Source organism: Coregonus clupeaformis, chromosome 12 (assembly GCF_020615455.1).
Source record: "Coregonus clupeaformis isolate EN_2021a chromosome 12, ASM2061545v1, whole genome shotgun sequence".
Lineage (NCBI taxonomy): Eukaryota > Metazoa > Chordata > Actinopteri > Salmoniformes > Salmonidae > Coregonus > Coregonus clupeaformis.
In genome coordinates, this window is record NC_059203.1 from 7,712,555 (window position 1) to 7,732,174 (window position 19,620).

Genomic DNA, 19,620 nt, shown 5'->3' on the forward strand with positions numbered 1-19,620 from the left:
GATGTGGAAGAGGACGTGGAAGAGGACGAGGACCAGTGTGGAGACGTATATCAGATGACATCAGGGCTACACTGGTGGACCATGTGATAAATCATGGCCTGTCCATGAGGGAGGCTGGGCAAAGAGTCCACCCTAACCTCAGTCGCTACACAGTAGCATCGATAATAAGGACATTCCGACTGGAGAACAGGTATATCTTCAAGTTTCTACTCCAGACTGTACCTACTGTATGTGTCACATGATTCTGTATCATATTACTGTACTAACTATACTATACAAAAATGGGTAGTGCTGTGAAGTACTGTATATGTAAAGGAATACCATTGTGATGTTGCAGTACTGTGTACAGTTTGAAAGTACAGTATGTGAAAAATAACCTAACCAATGACATCTTGTGGTGGCATTTTCTACAGAATGGTTGGACGACCTCCTCAAGGTGGAAGGGAACGGCTCTTCACTCAACAACAAGAGCTTGCCATCATTGAAATGGTGCGAGAAAATAATGCAATCCGACTTCGTGAGTTGCAACAACACATAATTGCAAATGGAAATGAATTCAACAATATCAACAGGGTCAGCATTTCTACACTAAGACGCATCCTACAGAAACATAACTTCAGAATGAAGCAGCTGTACTGGGTGCCATTTGAGAGGAACAGTGTCAGGGTCAAGGATCTGTACCATGATTATGTGCAGGTATGTGTCACTTTACTTTACATACTATATATTGTGATGTGGGAATGAGGGTTTATGCTGCCACATGCCCTGCCTGTAGCTTGTAGTTTTTGTCTATACTCACCCAACCCAGCCCCTACTTGTGTGAAAATATAGACATTGTAGTTACTGTATGTGTTTTCAGTAACACTATTCAATATTTTCTGTTACAGACAGTTCTGGAGTTTGATGCCGCCGAACTGCCGCATGAGTTCATCTACGTGGATGAGGCAGGCTTCAATCTGGCCAAAACCAGGCGTCGGGGCCGTAACGTAGTTGGACAAAGGGCTGTTGTAAATGTCCCTGGGCAGCGTGGGGGAAATATCACCTTGTGTGCTGCAATTAGTGTCCAAGGAGTCCTGCATCATCATGCCACTCTAGGTCCCTACAATACAGGACAGATCATTGCATTTCTAGATGCACTACATGCAGTTGTGCAGGACAGACCACAGCAGCCCAGGTTTGTTGTCATCTGGGATAATGTTAGTTTCCACCGGGCTGCTCTGGTCCGAGATTGGTTCAACAACCATAATCATTTCACAGTTTTATACCTGCCCCCTTACAGCCCCTTTCTAAATGCAATCGAGGAATTATTTTCAGCGTGGCGGTGGAAAGTATATGATCGGCAACCACATGCTCGCATGACTCTTCTGCAAGCAATGGAAGAGGCATGTGGAGACATTGAGGTGGGATCAATCCAAGGGTGGATTCGGCACACAAGGCAATATTTTCCCCGATGCCTAGCCCGCGAGGACATCGCCTGTGATGTTGACAAGGTCTTGTGGCCAGATCCGAACAGAAGGCGTGATCCATAAGCCCCCCCGCCCCCCACCACACACACGCACACGCACACACACACGCACACACACACACAAAACAAGTATATGTTTTTTCCCCCAATAGCAATTTATCCAGTAATTGTTTAGTTTTTTTGCTTTTGTTTTGTTTTGTTGCTAAATTTGATGTTAAGTATTTCTGTAAGAATGTTTGTTTTTTTGTAAAAACTTTTTTGTAAATACTGTTTGATTACTGCAGAAATTCTACTTTTGAGTTTTACAGAAGACAATGACAATAAAATGACAATAAAAATAGAAACACAAAGACTGCAGTGTTTTATATAAAGCCCATCAGTGTGTTGCTGGTGATATGAAAGAGTAATTCAAATGTTGCTTGTGTGTATGGTTTTGTTGCAAGAATTTCATTTTTAGAAAGGAGTGTTAAGTTTTGATTGCAGTGTTTCATTTTGGCATATATGTGAGTTGTTAATCTCCAAGTGCTATGTCTGATTGGCTTGTGTGTTGAGTTTTGACATAATGAGCCAAATTCTGCAAAAAGTGTGTAAGCAATAGGCAAAAACTGTAAAGAGTAAAAGCAGCCCATTGGCCAGGCAGTGACCAGGCAGGCAGGTCTATGGGGAAAGACGGTTAGGCATCACTATGGTAGCTCTAATTAATCCTCTAGTTAATCCCCTCTAGAGACAACGCAAACAGGAGGACGCCAATACACCCTCTCACCCCAGCCAAGATAATGTCAATCATTCCCCATCCCCGAACAGGAGCTGTGCACCCAGCGCATTTAACTGCTAATGAAGACCCTGTGCCCAGCAGCAGCTGGCAGCCAGTGATAAGGGGGAGAAGGGGAGACCCTCAAAGAGCCACCAGCTCAAGGACCATACTAGAAAAGCCAACCCTCAAAGACCCAGCCTCATCATTATGGACAAAGAGCCAGCTAAGAGGCTGAGGGAGTCTCCCACGTTGGCCATGGGCATTGGTTAAGTCTACACGGTTCTTACTAATGAGTCCGTAAGAAATCAGACTTGGGGTGGATTTTATGTGGTGTATGAGATAAATTGAGAGATAAAGAGAGTGCATTTTTGTCCTATAAATATCCTACTATGAACCTCAGGAAAACAGAAGAACATCAGACCAGACCATATGGCTTTCTGTGAGGTCCTATAACACAAGTTGGAAACAACATTTGTTTTAGGACTTTACAAGTAATTTAACGACTATTTGAAAAGGGATTTTGAAAGAAATCAGAGTAAATAGCATATTATTATTTTCAATTGGTCCATTAAACTCATTCAGATATATAACACGTTTAGATTTTTTTATTGAATATGGTATATGGCTGTGAATGCAGTGTATAAAGATATATGATGGACAATGCTAAAATACAAACTAAACAACTCAGAGTATAATACATCTCAGTTCATTTGCTTTCAACAGTTTTCATAACTTTGTCTCCAGGGTCTTGTCATCTGAGAGGGGTTTTACACACAGAGTGATGTTTTTAAACTCCCTGAGATCTCCAGGAGGGTTTTCCCCTTGGTCTCCAGGAGGGTTTTCCCCTTGGTCTCCAGGAGGGTTTTCCCCTTGGTCTCCAGGAGGTAGGAGAAGATGTAGAGTCATGCCAACAGACACATGCAGGCGAACAGCACGAAGCTGAACGACTTGAGTAAAGAGCTCCTGTGGTAAAGAGAAGATGCAGGTGAGTTCCTAGAGCAACAATAACTAGGGGAACAACTTGGACGGTTGGTTGAGAGCCTGTGATTAAATAGTCCTGTCCTATTGTTCTACTCATGGCTATAGGAAACCTTTCAATTTTATATATTCCACTGGTACCTAATTTAGAGCTCTGCTTTTTACACAGACCGGCTGAGACAAAAGTAATACTGATGATAAAAAAAGGTTTTAATATGATGTTCAAAGTATGGAATTACTGTATGCCTGGTATCTCTGGGGTATCAAACTGTCATAGTGCAGAACAATGTGAATTGAGCTCAGGAAATCTTATTGTATCTCAATTGGTAACTTTGAAAGCATTATAAAAAGCATTATATAACAAGACTTCATTCCGAAGTGTTCTGCTGTCCTTTACATGTATTGAATACATATAGAGGTACAGTATATTGATGGTGCGCTATAGACTTACAATAAGAAAGGGAAGACTAGTCCCAGCACAGGAAAGCCAGCACAGGATTCCAGTGAAGACAAACGCTGCAGGCTGGCATGATTGGATAAAGATATAATGTGTGAGAGACGGCAACACTCCAGCTAGGAATACCACAGGCAACAGGGAAGGATGCATCTGATCAATCACCCATTGATGATCACAGCAATGTAATGTTGGTATTTTGAGCAAAACTGTCTCATCCACGTATCATCCCCTTGGTCCTCTTACTGTAGGTTTGTCACAGTGCAGGAGAGTTGAAAGGTCAAGAGCTCACCTTCAGGTTGAGAGTGATGGTGATTCATATCATGATGGCAGACATGGCCCCAAAGCCCCCCAGAGTAGCGCTCTCCTCCACACACTCATGATCAGCAGGCCCTGGGGATGATTGCACATAACAGAACTTATCCGGAACCTTCTCCCTCCATCACTCCCTCCCTCCCTCCGCCTAGGGGACGGCAAAGCCAGAGGAGCTCACACATGATTTAATGTTTAGGAGCTCAGGAGTGGCATTCACATCTTAGTGACAAACATGTTCCACCTAGCGGAGCTACTGTACGGTATGCACAGGGGGTGGATTCCTGCACAGTGTTTCTTTCCCTATGGTCACTCTCCTATACTGTTCACTGATTACTTTAGCTTATTAGTCCTTATCACTGTTGTCTAATGACCACTTAACCAGTGACATTTTCAAGTTAATTAAAAAGTACTCTACTTTTAACGTTTTTAGCCTGGGTACATGCTTTGTAGAAGTTACAGAGGGCCCCTCTCAATATGTGGTCTCGAGACCGGACTGATTACTATAATACTGCAGAGGGGTATCGTAGTGCACCCCCTGTAGTGTAGCCCATGTTCCCCAGCGACACACCCAGATGATGGCGGTGAGGACCTCAGACACTCCAACACCCAGAATCACACAGCGGCTCTTATTCAAGTGGATGCCTGCCTCCTTGAAGATGTCAAAGGAGAACTCACTGATCTGAGGGTAAAGGGCAGAAGAGAAGAAGAGGTTGTGAGTAGGATGTACAGTAGGTATGGCAGCGGTGGGCAAACTATGGCCCACGGGCAGCATCTGACCCGCCAGCCGATTAAATACGGCCTGTGAGGGATTTAGTAAAAAAACATTAAAACATATTTTTGGGAAATTATTATTATTATTATTTTTTTTTTATCCAGGCCACACTTGAACGTCTAAAAATAGATAGATAGTATGTAGAAATAACCTGCCTTTTTCTGGTCCGCAAAAATCTGTGCGGCCCTCCGTTGAATTTCGAAATCCCGATATGACCCTCGAGCCAAAACCCCCTGAGGTATGGGATAAAAGACAGAGGGTGGTGCCTTGGGGCCTCAGGAAAGAAGGGCAGTGTTAGCAGCTGTACCACAGAGAAACATGTTGGAACACACAGCAGGATGTTCCAGCTATTCTCACAGCCAAGAATCTCTCTGAGAAAGTTGAGACAAAGCATCAATCATCAGGATATCCGATTTGGCACACATTGACAACCATATGTTTAGTGTGATGCTTGATGCTTCTTTTTTTCAGGGAAATGTTGAAATTCAAAAATAGCACTTTTCATTAGTCCAACAAATTGTCCTGACAGTTTAACAATGGAGGCAAAAGTAGCTGACGTTAGTGTTACCATGCCCGTTATCTTTTAGAGTGAACTCTCACCCAGGTATATCGCATGGATATTTGCTCCTGAACCTGAGGTTCACAAACAAGAATAAAACATAAATTACTATTATCACTGTAAGATACAAGGTCATTCTGGGATTCTATTTTACCATGACATAATGATCCTTAGATTAAACTAATCTGCATGAAATTTAAGGTGCAATATCACATAGGCCTACCTGCAGTGAATCCATACAGAAACCGATCTATCAGGTGTGGCAGGTAGCCTAACCAGGTAATCTAGCCTAGGCAGGTAGCATAGCGGTTAAGAGTGTTGAGACAGTAACCGAAAGGTTGCTGGTTCGAATCCCTCAGCCGACTAGGTGAAAAATCTGTTGATGTGCCCTTGAGCAATGTACTTAACCCTAATTGCTCCTGTAAGTCACTCTGGATAAGAACGTCTGCTAAATGTAAAAACAAAAATATCCCCCCCTACTCGTAAACATTATCACCGTCGCAACAATGATAGTCACATGGCTCTCTTTCAAAATAAAAAGAGTATAGATGGTGAAAAAAATCTGTGCAATGCACCTGACACTCATAGATCCCAGGAGACCTCCTACAGCATACATAGACCAGATAAGTTTGACTGTCTGTGCCGGTGGGGTTTCCTCACGTCGCCCAATCCAACTGCTATTGACAAAGCTCTGGATGTACTGCAAGCAGACAGACATGGTTAAGGCAACAGACAGTTCACCAGTAGTATGTCTACAAGCCTGGTGAAGTAGGCTAGGTGTTAATTTTAGCACAAGTGAATGTGCAAAGTTAACTTGTGTGAGAATGAGGTTTTTGTGCTGATGTCTTTTACTGGTGAAGGGGAACTGATGACAGTAACATGGAACCCATTTTGAAAAGATCTGCCAGTCCCGAAAATGATTATGAAGACTAGAGCATTACCACATGGTCTGGAATGGAGAACATAAACAGGATAAACATTTTACAATTACAGTTATAGGCCTACATATATTTCATCAACATTTTCACAATGGCATGGAGAAGGCATGGATAGCCTACTTCAACATTACTTCTCTCACCTGTTTAGTTGAGTCATGATGCTCAGTTTTTTGTCTAATTTGTACCTCTCTATTGTCATGTTATTACCCATTCATACAGCAATTAATTAAGTTATAGCTATAAATGTGTTGTTCATAATAAGAAGTTAATTTCTTAATATATACACTACCAGTCAAAAGTTTGAAAACACCTACTCATTCAAGGGTTTCTCTTTATTTTTACATTTTTTTACATTGTAGAATAATAGTGAAGACATCAAAACTATGAAATAACACATATGAAATCATGTAGTAACCAAAAAAGTGTTCAACAAATCAAAATATATTTTATATTTGAGATTCTTCAAATAGCCACCATTTGCGTTGATGACAGCTTTGCCCACTCTTGGCATTCTCTCAACCAGCTTCATGAGGTAGTCACCTGGAATGCATTTCAATTAACAGGTGTGCCTTCTTAAAAGTTAATTTGTGGAATTGCTTTCCTTCTTAATGCGTTTGAGCCAATCAGTTGTGTTGTGACAAGGTAGGTGGGGTATACAGAAGATAGCCCTATCTGGTAAAAGACCAAGTCCATATTATAGCAAGAACAGCTCAAACAAGCAAAGATAAACGACAGTCCATCATTACTTTAAGACATGAAGGTCAGTCAATACAGAACATTTCAAGAACTTTAAAAGTTTATTCAAGTGCTGTCGCAAAAACCATCAAGCGCTATGATGAAACTGGCTCTCATGAGGACCGCCATAGGAATGGAAGACCCAGAGTTTCCCCTGCTGTAGAGGATAAGTTCATTAGAGTTACCAGCCTCAGAAATTGCAGCCTAAATAAATGCTTCACAGGGTTCAAGTCACAAACACATCTCAACAGCAACTGTTCAGAGGGTATTGTGTGAATCAGGCCTTCGTGGTCGAATTGCTGCAAAGAAACCACTACTAAAGGACACCAATAAGAAGAAGAGCCCTGCTTGGGACAAGAAACACGAGCAATGGGCATTAGACCGGTGGAAATGTATCCTTTGGTCTGGAGTCCAAATTTGAGATTTTTGGTTCCAACCGCTGTGTCTTTGTGAGACGCGGTGTGGGTGAACGGATGATCTCTGCATGTGTAGTACCCACCGTAAAGCATGGAGGAGGAGGTGTTATGGTGTGGGGGTGCTTTGTTGGTGACACTGTCTGTGATTTATTTAGAATTCAAGGCACACTTAACCAGTATGGTTACCACAGCATTCTGCAGCGATACGCAATCCCATCTGGTTTGGGCTTAGTGGGACTATCAACAAGTGCTCAGCATTTGTGTGAACTCCTTCAAGACTGTTGGAAAAGCATTCCAGGTGAAGCTGGTTGAGAGAGTGCCAAGAGTGTGCAAAGCTGTCATCAAGGCAAAGGGTGGCTATTTGAAGAATCTCAAATATAACATGTATTTTGATTTGTTTAACACTTTTTTGGTTACTACATGATTCCATATGTGTTATTTTAGTTTTGATGTCTTCACTATTATTCTACAATGTAGAGAATAGTAAAGATAATGAAAAACCCTAGAATGAGTAGGTGTCCAAACTTTTCACTGGTACTGTATATATATATATTAATCATGGTTTCAACAGTTTAATTGTTTCTCATGTTAACTAATAATTAGATATAGTAACACAGATATGAAAAAGTATGTCCTTTTTAAATAATCAAATTGTGCCTACCAGGTGCCTCAGCAAAGTCTCCATGCTGTGTATCTTGAGAGTTCCATGTAACACACTTATTTATGTCTGCATGTCCACCAGACAATGGCTTTGTTAGATATTTTTTGGAATAAGATTCATTTTTTACATCTCAGAGGGAGCTTACCTTTCAACCCCTGAGTCACTGTCTCTGACACAGTACTCATCGCTGTATATGTTGTAGAAAGTAAGAAATACATCTGGCAAAATATATATTTTTTGTTGAGTGATAAGTTGTTACAGACCTGCTTTATAATGAGATAATTTGGTATTCTTCGTGTGCTCGGCGGGCATTCCCTTTTTAGCCAGACGAGGGCAGCACGTTCTCATCCTGTCACCTCTGACGTTCTCTTTTCAACTCGTTTGCGCCGTACCTCGGAAGTGGCAGATCAGTGTTTTCCGTAGTCATTGTTAGCAAACTAGCAGAAGATCCCTCTGATTATTGTTGTCACAAATAAAAAAAATATCTGCGCTCATTACTTTAATACTAGTCAAAATGCCGTTGGAAAATCTGGAAGAAGAGGGTCTGCCTAAAAACCCTGATCTTAGGATAGCACAGCTGAAATTTTTGCTCACGATGGACGGTCACCGACAGGACGCTAAAGTGAAAACCGAGCTCATGGACTCAATCAAAGAGAATAGTGAGTTTAGGCTTCTGCCTCGCAAAAAAACCAACAACAATAACGTTAGCTAGCTAGTTTGTTCCGCTACCACATTAACGTTAGTTGCTCTGTCCGTAGTATGGTGCTGCAAGTAACACGGTTGTCTCGCTAGCTTAGTTCCCTAACGTTAACATACTCTGACTGTCTCTGGCCTGAAATTAAACCAGTGACGTTGCGTCACTGTCAGACATAAATCAGACTGCTAATGTTACCTAGCTACTGGTCAGTTAGCTACTCAATATACAAGGTATTATAACTAGCTAAGTTTGCTAGTTAGCTACTCAAACAGATAACGGCAATATACTGGTTAAATAAAAATGTCTAACGTTAGAATGTTGCCAAGGTTACAACCGTCAAGTTGTAGCTAGCTAGCCACTATAGCTGATGATGAATTGTCTCTTGTTTCAGATATGGCACCCTACTATGAAAGCCTGTGTAAAGACCTAAAGTGGCAGCTTGACACAGACCTGCTGAGTAAGATGAAGAAGGCCAACGAGGACGAGCTAAAACGCCTGGATGACGTCCTGGAAGATGCAGAGAAGAACCTTGGGGAGAGTGAAATCCGAGATGCAATGATGGCTAGAGCTGAATATCTAATCAGAATCGGGAATAAGGTGAGTTTGCATTAATCAGCTACTACATTCAGAGCAGAGGCCACAGAGTAAGAAACCATGTTATTTGTTAGTACCATGATTTGACCTCATACAATACATGGTGTCAGCCCATAGCTCATTGTAGAGCTACATATTTTATACTTATAAAGCAAGGAGCTGCCTCTGCAAAACCTAGCCAGGCACGTACATCACTAGCTCAATCAAACAAGTCACTGACTTTCATTTCACAGGAGGAAGCGTTGACTGCCTTCAGGAAGACCTTTGATAAGACTGTGGCCCTGGGACATCGACTAGACATTGTGTTCTACCTGCTAAGGATTGGACTGTTCTACATGGACAGTGACCTCATCACACGCAACACTGAGAAAGCTAAAAGGTAGTTTGGCTAAAAGGGACTGCTTCTCTCTGCATTCACTACTTTGATGACATGCCATTTGGGGTCCTCACTATCTATTCTAAGAATTATATTTGCAGTGACTGGAACTGTTTAGGCCTGTTTAGGTGTTTTCATATCGTTTTGCCTGCATTCCATTGTTGACTCTTATTTGTTGTAAGCCATTGTTTTCTATATCCTCGTATTTTGTAAGCATCATCATTACAGTGACCTTGTTTGTGTCTGCACAGCCTTATTGAGGAGGGGGGTGACTGGGACAGGAGGAACCGTCTCAAGGTGTACCAGGGCCTGTACTGTGTGGCAATTCGTGACTTTAAACAGGCTGCTGAGCTCTTCCTGGACACAGTGTCCACCTTCACCTCCTATGAGCTCATGGATTACAAGACCTTCGTCACGTACACTGTCTACGTCTGCATGATTGCCCTGAAGAGGCCCGACCTCAGAGAAAAGGTTGGTAGCAGGAGAGGAGGAAGATTCTGGAGCCACGGTGGCAGTGTTGTCATCAACAGTGCATCCATGTGACTACGTCATTCTAGAGTTGGTCGTTTTAAGACAGTGTGGTTGCAGAAAACAATGTGTAGACAATACTTTCTACATGCCAGAACATGAACATTCAAACTTGTTTTAAGTGAAGACACTTATGTTCTACAGTGCCTTCGGAAAGTATTCAGACCCCTTGACTATAATGACAAAGCAAAAACAAGTTTTACAGCATCGAGTCTTCTTGGGTATGACGCTACAAGCTTGGCACATCTGTGTTTGGGGAGTTTCTCCTATTCTTCTCTGCAGATCCTCTCAAGCTCTGTCAGGTTGGATTGGGAGCGTTGCTGCACAACTATTTTCAGGTCTCTCCAGAGATGTTAAATCGGGTTCAAGTCCGGGTTCTGGCTGGGCCACTCAAGGACATTGAGACTTGTCACTCCTGCTTTGTCTCGGCTGTGTGCTTAGGGTCGTTGTCCTGTTGGAAGGTAAAACTTTGCCCCAGTCTGAGGTCCTGAGCGCTCTGGAGCAGGTTTTCATCAAGGATCTCTCTATACTTTGCTCCGTTCATCTTTGCCTCGATCCTGACTAGTGTCCCAGTCCCTGCCGCTGAAAAACATCCCCACAGCATGATGCTGCCACCACCATGCTTCACCGTAGGGATGGTGCCAGGTTTCCTCCAGACGTGACACTTGGCATTCAGGCAAAATAGTTCAATCTTGGTTTCATCAGACCAGAGAATGTTGTTTCTCATGGTATGAGAGTGTTTAGGTGCATTTTGGCAAACTCCAAGCGGGCAGTCATGTGCCTTTTACTGAGGAGTGGCTTCTGTCTGGTCACTCTACCATAAAGGCCTGATTGGTGGAGTGCTGCGGAGATGGTGGTCCTTCTGGAAGGTTCTCCCATCTCCACAGAGGAACTCTAGAGCTCTGTCAGAGTGACCATCGGGTTTTTGGTCACCTCCCTGACCAAGGCCCTTCTCCCCTGATTGCTCAGTTTGGCCGGGCGGCCAGCTCTAGGAAGAGTCTTGGTGGTTCAAAACTTCTTCCATTTAAGAATGATGGAGGCCACTGTGTTCTTGGGAATCTTCAATGCTACAGAAATGTTTTGGTACCCTTCCCCAGATATGTGGCTCGACACAATCCAGTCTCGGAGCTCTACGGACAATTCCTTCGACCTCATGGCTTGGTTTTTGCTCTGACATGCACTGTCAACTGTAGGACCTTAAATAGACAGGTGTGTGCCTTTCCAAATCATGTCCAATCATGATCAATGGAAACAGGATGTACCTGAGCTCAATTTCGAGTCTCATAGCAAAGGGTCTGAATACTAATGTAAATAAGGTATTTCTGTTTTTAATTTTTAATACATTTGCAAACATTTCCAAAAAGCTATTTTTGCTTTGTCATTATGGGGTATTGTGTGTAAACTGCAGAGGATTTTTATTTATTTAATCAATTTTAGAATAAGGCTGTAACGTAACAAAATGTGGAAAACGTCAAGCAGTCTGAATACTTTCTAGCTGGTAGATTTCTAGTTCTGGCATGACTGTAGCATCTCCTGTGGACTAATGTGTTGTTCTCCCTCTCCCCCAGGTGATAAAGGGAGCAGAGATCCTGGAGGTGCTGCACAGTCTCCCTGCTGTCCGCCAGTACCTCTTCTCCCTCTACGAGTGTCGCTACTCTGTCTTCTTCCAGTCACTGGGTGAGACACCCCTCCTTTGCTCTCCCCTCATTTAGGCTTACAAAAAGTAAAGCTGAAGAGCATTGATGTCTGCAGCCAGTGAGTGGACATGTATGTTTCACTTCCCGTCATTCCTTAGTTGTAAACCTGTTTGTTTCTGTCCTCTCTCTGCAGCCACGGTGGAGCAGGATATGAAGAAGGACTGGTTGTTTGCCCCTCACTACCGTTACTACGTGAGGGAGATGCGTATCCATGCCTACAGCCAGCTCCTGGAGTCCTACCGCTCACTCACCCTGGGCTACATGGCTGAGGCCTTTGGAGTCAGTACAGAGTTCATTGACCAGTGAGTCTCACGTCTACCTCTTGTCCCATACCCACAAAACCTATTAGTGCTCATCCTGGAGGTTGTCTTACGTCAGATAGCGATTACTCCGTTGGTTGAGGACTGCGAGTCGCGTAGGAATGATGCCGCCTGTCAGAAGACAATGATTATTGCTCTTGATTACACTGGAACAGAAAAGGTTGTACTGTGATAACTACATTTGTTTTTCCTTCGCTCTCAGGGAACTCTCCCGATTCATAGCTGCTGGTCGCCTCCATTGCAAAATCGACAAAGTAAACGAGATTGTGGAAACCAACAGGTAAGAATAACATTTTCACATACACTACCGTTTAAAAGTTTGGGGTCACTTAGAAATGCCCTTGTTTTTGAAAGAAAGGCAATTTTTTTGTCCATTAAAATAACATCAAATTGATCAGAAATACAGTGTAGACATTGTTAATGTTGTAAATGGCTATTGTAGCTGTAAACGGCTGATTTTCTAATGGAATATCTACATAGGCGTACAGAGGCCCATTATCAGCAACCATCAGTCCTGTGTTCCAATGGCACCTTTGTTTGCTAATCCAAGTTTATCATTTTAAAAGGCTAATTGATCATTAGAAAACCCTTTTACAATTATGTTAGCACAGCTGAAAACTGTTATGCTGATTAAAGAAGCAATACAACTGGCCTTCTTGAGACTAGTTGTGTATCTGGAGCCTCTTTACTGTTGAGACTGGTGTTTTGCGGGTACTATTTAATGAAGCTGCCAGTTGAGGACCTGTGATGCGTCTGTTTCTCAAATTAGACACAGTTTTCGTCCTCTTGCTCAGTTGTGCACCGGGGCCTCCCTCTCCTCATTATATTCTGGTTAGAGCCAGTTTGCGCTGTTCTGTGAAGGGAGAAGTAAACAGCGTTGTACGAGATCTTCAGTTTCTTGGCAATTTCTCGCATAGAATAGCCTTCATTTCTCAGAACAAGTATAGACTGACGAGTTTCAGAAGAAAGTACTTTGTTTCTGGCCATTTTCAGCCTGTAATCAAACCCACAATTGCTGATTCTCCAGATAATCAACTAGTCTCAAGAAGGCCAGTTTTATTGCTTCTTTAATCAGCACAACAGTTTTCAGCTGTGCTAACATAATTGTAAAAGGGTTTTCTAATGATCAATTAGCCTTTTAAAATGAACTTGGATTAGCAAACACAACGTGCCATTGGAACACAAGACTGATGGTTGCTGATAGTGGGCCTATGTACGCCTATGTAGATATTCCATAAAAAATCAGCCGTTTCCAGCTACAATAGCCATTTACAACATTAACGTCTACACTGTATTTCTGATCAATTTGTTATTTTAAATGGACAAAAAAAATGCTTTTCTTTTGAAAACAAGGACATTTCTAAGTGACCCCAAACTTTTGAACGGTAGTAAAACATTGGTTTCTATATTAAAAGTGGCAGAGCTCAGTGTTGTATTTTATTTCCTTCAGACCTGATAGCAAGAACTGGCAGTACCAGGAGACAATCAAGAAAGGGGATCTACTGCTCAACCGCGTCCAGAAGCTGTCCCGAGTTATTAACATGTAACATGGCAGTGTTACCTTTGTCCTTTGGGAGGGAGATCTGGGGTTTTCTGTTGTACCAGTATCCACACCAATAGTTTGTCTGAAGAACTGACCCTTATTGTGTATATAATAAAATTCTTTTTGGTGACTTCTTCTTTTCCTTTGATACAGACATGGATGAAAGTGATTTCTGAAATAAAACAATTTCAGTAATGAAGCAAAGACTGTTTTTTTTCTGTATAAATAGCTGTATAAATTATTTTTTATTTACAGAAACATGTTACAAAACAAAGACTATACAATCTTAAATATTAAGTAAATCTAACCTAACAAGTTTGTTCATGAATTACATAGCAGCCAATACACAAAAGTCCAGCTGATCAAATGATTCTGATAATGTTTACAAAAAAAAAAACTATACACGCTCTTATATAGGAGTTTGTACTGAAAATATTTTCCTCCCACAAGCAAGCTGTGTTCTATCTCACTTTCACATTCCAAGTATGTGGTACTTGATAAAAACATCTTTGCAAAGTTTCCATCATATGGAAACAAGGTCAGCGTTGTCAGTGGAGGTTGAGGGTAAACAAAAACACTTTACTGAACCTGTTAAACAACTCATAACCGACCAGGGAGCTTCAACACCCCCTGGTCTGCACCAAGATCTGACGTCTCTTATCTGGAAAACATTGATAAAAATAACGGTTAACACTATGTGCTCTATTCAATCTGGATCCTTTAAGCGTTACAGATTGCACAATGGAAATGTAAAGGTCATGCATTGATTAACAACTCAAACTGAATTATTTCGTTCGCTACATACTTCAGTATGAGACTGCCATCATTGAAGTCATTTGTGGTAGTGTTATACAAGAAGTCATCAGCGATTGGATCTTCTCTAAACAATCAAGAGTATCAAAGCCAATGACGAATTTTCAGAACGGTTAGAACAGCGTTTCTCAAACTCTGTGCGCGTTTAGTTTTTTTACACTAACACTACACAGCTGATTCAAATTATCAAACCTTGATGATTAGTTGATTATTTGAAATCAGCTGTGTAGTGCAGCCCTTGGGGTCCCAAGGACCGAGTTTGGGAAATCCTGGGTTAGAATGTGTTTGCGTTCTAGAAATCATCAGGGAGGTACTCAGCTCCAGACTCATTACGGAGAAGAAACAAACATCCATTGGTGTGGCGTAGCGGTTGCCCGGAGCAAGGAGTTTGGGTAGCCAGGCAAACATTTGCAGTGTTTACCACGAATGCAGTCTACGCTAATAAGGGAACATTGCTTTTAAATTTCAACGACAATGTAACGCTTAACTTCCGTGATACGGCTTGAATAGAGGCCAAAGTGTTTCATACCAGCTAGCTGACAAGCTATCAGGTTTTTACCACATTTAGGGTTCATAGGCATATTTTAAAAGCAAGCTCCTAAAACACTTTGAACATTCAAGTAAGGTAAAACTAAAATTAAAAAAGCTCTGTCCTCAAACAGTCAGTGTGAAACAAATGCAGGCACTTTCTTATTTCAGCATTTCTAAAAGCTGCAAACTAAGAATTTCCATAAACGCTGTGCTTCAAATTAAGTTTGGCAACAATGATGCAAGCAGTTCCACTGTTTGAAGTGTTCATCTTCCTTGCTTTAATGATTGCTAAGTCCCTTCAGCCTTAAAGGAAAGTGTTTCAAATTATGAAATGTTACAAGGTCTTCGTCTAAAAAGGTAAATGATTGAATCCATGGAAATCGCTTAGACAATGGGCACAGCTTTCAGCCTGCGGGACATTTCAGAATCACAGGCTATTTGGGTAAAAAAAAAAAAGATGTTTCTTTTGTTGATTCAGAGGCTACTTGAAAATAGTAAAAAGCACAAGTGAGACCTTGGAGAGTTAACAACAAAGTAATGTCTGCCACACAAACGCATGCTTGTGGCAACACTACCTTTTAAAGCAGGGGTGTCAAACATATGGAGGGGGGTCCAATCCAGCCCAGGGGTAATTTGAGTAAAACAAAACAAACTCAATATACTTTCAAACAGGGATCATCAACTAGATTCAGCCGCGGGCCGATTCTTTTCTTGAGCAGATGGTCGGGAGGCCTGAACATAATTACATAAAAATAATAATTTGTAGATTGCTAATTGACCGCAAGAAGCCTGAACAGATATCATGTTTGACTAAAACAACCTTGCTTACATTTGTATATGATCACATCTCTATTAAGTGTGGGAATACTTGGAAGCAGACTTACAAAATTAAAATTACCTGGAGCTAATTTCCTGGTATTTTTACAGCCTTATGTCCAACAATGAAAATAAAATAACAAAAAAAAGTTGTTTTTTGCTCAGAAAACTTGAGGGGCCAAATAAAACCACCCCCGGGCCTAATTCGGGGAACCCTGCTTTAAAAAGGACTAAAACCAAATCGAAACTGTGTAGAAATGAGAATACACCTACATTCACCTCGTTGAAGACCGAATGTGCCCCTCGGGGCAAAATTGAGTTTGACACCCCTGTTTTAAAAGGATCCCAGTACATGATTAATGTGACGCTTTAACCTCTAGTTATAGGCGTATTGCATTATAGACTTGGCAGTGAACCACTTCAAATAAGTTAAGTTCTTAAACTTATTTCATTTACTAAATAAATAATAATGATCTCAATTGTACCAAAACAAACTGTATAAGAAAATGCCTGTGCAAAAATACATATTTCAATATGTACAATTCATTAACAAAATATGTATTCTGAAATAGGGATACTTCGATATTTGTTCAATACATACAAGAAAAAGCGAAAGTAAGATAGAAAACACTCGGCTCCTCAACTACGCTCGCTGCCTGACATCAGTGGAGTTTACGAAATTTACAGGAGTTACAAAAAAAGTAGTAACCTACTCTGAAGCCATCTCCATGAATCTCGCACCCCAAAAAAAACACCACTTGATCCCAAGGAGCATCATCTCATCTCAGAGAGACAGACAAGGGGAAGTATTGCCAGTTTAAGACTCCGTGCTTTGACGAAGGACAAGTGTGATGTGAGTCATGACAAACCCCTCTACTCACAAACTACAACACTATATTGTACCGGAATGGAAACCCTAATAGCCAATAGCCGAAGCTGGCGTAGTGGTTACAGACTAGGGTGGGAGAAACAGATGGCTGCCTTTGGATTGCTTTTGGGGCAATTAAGCACAACTTAAATGTCCTAAAGCAAGTAGTGGGTCTGTGTTTGTTTAGTGCTGTTCACAGTTAGGGCTAGGTCTACTGTAGCTGTTCATTTGTAAGATGAAAATAATGTAGGAATTAACACTTGTCCTCAAGACAAGTACTCCCTCTTTCACAACCATTCAATCAAATTGTCGTATCAGGCATCCTTTTTTCACATATGCATGCACAATTTACTTTCTTCCCCATCTCCACACAGACTTTTGTAGGTAAATTCAGTGAAAAACATAAGAAACATAAAAAAGTAACACTTGCATAATTGTTTCGGTCATGTATGGAACTCACATAGAGAATTGACTGGATCTGCTCCTCATGTTGTTCATCTCTGGCTACTTACTGTACATAACCTGACGTTATGTACGCACACGTCACACTGATTAAAACCAACCGACAAAATGTAGTGAAAGGATTAAAAAACAACAATGTGATTGTGTTCGAAGTGTTGCAACTGACAGTTTTTCCTCTTCCTGCCCTCTCCTTCCAAGGCTTCTGAGTTCAGGCGTGGAGGTGTACATTTGAATTTCCAGTAGTCCAGTAGAATCTAAAGTGACACACACACACACACACACATACACACACACACGCACGCACGGAAGAGATCGTCGGAAACCAACGGATTGCGGCTTAAGGGCTCTCCAGTCACTCCCAGTGGCTCTACGTCATGACGGTAGGTGGGCAGTGCCATGGCTGTTGTGCCAGCACTTTTCCCTTCCTCCGTACCTCTGGAATTCCAACATTAGGTCAAAGGGCAGGCAGGCTGCTACTCCCTCCTTTTCTCTCCTGTCTTCCCCATAGGAATACCTCCCTCAGTACACTGACTGACAGGGGACCAAGTGTGACCCACCCTGGGTGCTAACGCCTGCCACCTCCACACGGCGCTCCTACATGGCTTTGGGAGGAATAGTTACACTATAGACGACAACGGTGACGTCACTGGGCTGTCCAGATCATATCCACCCTGAGGATCTTGGGAAGCTGAGAGTAACGTATTAGAAGGCCTCGTGCAGTCCGGAGCAGCGCACATGTTGCCTCCTCTTCATCCGCCCCTCGGTTCCATACAGAGAACCCAGCCACCGCTGTCAGGGGCGGGCCTTTGGCTGAGGAGAGCAAGAGAGAGAGAGAGAGAGAGAGGGGCAGGGAAGTTAGATGATAAATTACAACATTCATTCATTGGTGATTTTTAGTTTAATGTTTTTTTCTCAAGTCTATATGTGGTCACATGTACATGTTGAAGATATACAAGTCCTGACTGCACAGTGAATTTTCCAACAGATAAAGAGATTGACTGGTTGATGATAGGCATTAGCAGCCAGTGTGTGAGGTGTCCAACCCACCTGATGGATGAGGGAGTTGTTGGGGAGCCCCGTGGCTCCTGGGATTGTTCGTCCATGTTTGCTGTGGATGTTGTTGATGGCTGGAGACTTGGCCACTTTGGGCCTGCCCGGCCCCCCTCCACCGCCCCCTAAACCTCCTCCTCCTCCTCCACTGTTGATGGAGCTGACAGCGGGGGAGCCCTTGCGTTTCTTCCCCTCCAGGCGGACGTCAGTGTGGGCATGGCTGAAGCTGCTGTGGTGCTCTGAGGCCTGGTGGACAAAGGGCCCCAGGGAGAGGGTGGAGTCACTGCTGTTCATCACCACACTCATCCTCTTGATGGACTCGGCCGGGCTGCCTGAGGGGGGGCCTCTGACCCCGGGCCCCGACACCCCAGCTGGCCCCGAGGGCTCTGCCTTCAGACTGAGGGAGTTGGTCCTGGCGTTGGGGCCACAGTTGAGTCCCACACTGTGGACGCCACTGTGAGACGAGGAGGAGGAGGGGGGGACTAGCGAGGCGTGGTGGTACGTGCTCCCTGAGCTGCCACTGTTTACCATGCAGTTCTTCTTGAAGGAGGAAGGGGTGGTGTTGGAGGAGGAAGAGGACTCTGAGGAGTAGGTGGTAGCGTGAGACGATGTAGGGAGGGAGCTGTTCTTCCTCTTCTTCCCCGAGCTGAGGCTACTGCCTCCACTGCTGCCCCCGCAGGTGGAGTTGGTTATGGCAGCTGTGGAGGAGGACTCCCGGGGTCTGAAGGACTTGACGCTGGATCTGGACTTGAGCGGTCGTCCTGAAGCCAGGGAGGGGACCGAGGAGTGGGTTGAAGGCATCTGGGGCGACGAAGACACTTGTCTGGCCTGTGCTGCGCTGTAGGCAGGGTGGTCGGCTGCGCCCTGCGGGGAGGCACGGGCGTTTAAGGTGGTCCCGTACGAGAGCACAGACTTGCTGTCGTAGGACTGAGTGTAGGGGGGCGGAAGGGGCGCAGAGGAGGGGCTGAGGAAGCCCGAGACAGGGGCGCTACCGTGGGATGAGGACATGGAGTTTGTGGTTGTCCTGTGGGCCGGTGCAGAGGAAGAAGAGGAGGAGGAGTTCTCCAAGGCGAAAGGGATTTTCCTATAACACAAACAGACCACCATGAGCATCCCCATCAGTAACATTTACACCTAGAGAGGGGTCAGCGCAGGACAGTCCTGGAGAGACACTGGAACTGCTAGCTTATGGTGTCCCATACATCTCCTTTCACCACCCTGCAACACTATTGCTCCCTGCCTCTGTGATTTTGCAATAGGTTTGTGAATTAGGTAGGT

At 43.1% G+C, this 19,620-nt stretch overlaps 2 protein-coding genes and 1 pseudogene across 2 annotated transcripts in view; 1 reads left to right on the forward strand and 2 right to left on the reverse strand.

The window, feature by feature from the left end:
* Positions 1-2,086: 2,086 nt before the first annotated feature.
* LOC123492108 lies at positions 2,087-6,275 on the reverse strand (annotated as a pseudogene).
* A 2,134-nt stretch (positions 6,276-8,409) lies between these two features.
* psmd6 (proteasome 26S subunit, non-ATPase 6) lies at positions 8,410-13,932 on the forward strand. Its single transcript, XM_045223685.1, has 8 exons — positions 8,410-8,706; positions 9,136-9,341; positions 9,572-9,717; positions 9,966-10,185; positions 11,811-11,919; positions 12,073-12,241; positions 12,462-12,539; positions 13,710-13,932. The coding sequence occupies exons 1-8, from the start codon at positions 8,562-8,564 to the stop codon at positions 13,804-13,806; spliced, it is 1,170 nt and encodes a 389-aa protein (XP_045079620.1). The 5' UTR covers positions 8,410-8,561; the 3' UTR covers positions 13,807-13,932.
* Positions 13,933-14,020: 88 nt separating this feature from the next.
* LOC123492033 (ataxin-7-like) overlaps positions 14,021-19,620 on the reverse strand; it is a 39,255-nt gene continuing 33,655 nt past the window's right edge. Inside the window, exons 12-13 of the mRNA XM_045223686.1 lie at positions 18,340-19,426; positions 14,021-18,102 (exon numbers count right to left, since the gene is read on the reverse strand). Coding sequence (XP_045079621.1) covers positions 18,085-18,102; positions 18,340-19,426 — 1,105 coding nt within the window. The 3' untranslated portion in view covers positions 14,021-18,084. The remainder of the gene's footprint in view (positions 18,103-18,339; positions 19,427-19,620) is intronic.

What these genes read in the sequence shown, in the direction of transcription:
- psmd6 (XM_045223685.1), top strand. Translation starts at nt 8,562, where the DNA reads ATGCCGTTGGAAAATCTGGAAGAAGAGGGTCTGCCTAAAAACCCTGAT. An exon ending in TAATCAGAATCGGGAATAAG is followed by an intron (nt 9,342 to 9,571) that starts GTGAGTTTGCAT and finishes TTCATTTCACAG; the next exon opens with GAGGAAGCGTTGACTGCCTT. An exon ending in AACACTGAGAAAGCTAAAAG is followed by an intron (nt 9,718 to 9,965) that starts GTAGTTTGGCTA and finishes GTGTCTGCACAG; the next exon opens with CCTTATTGAGGAGGGGGGTG.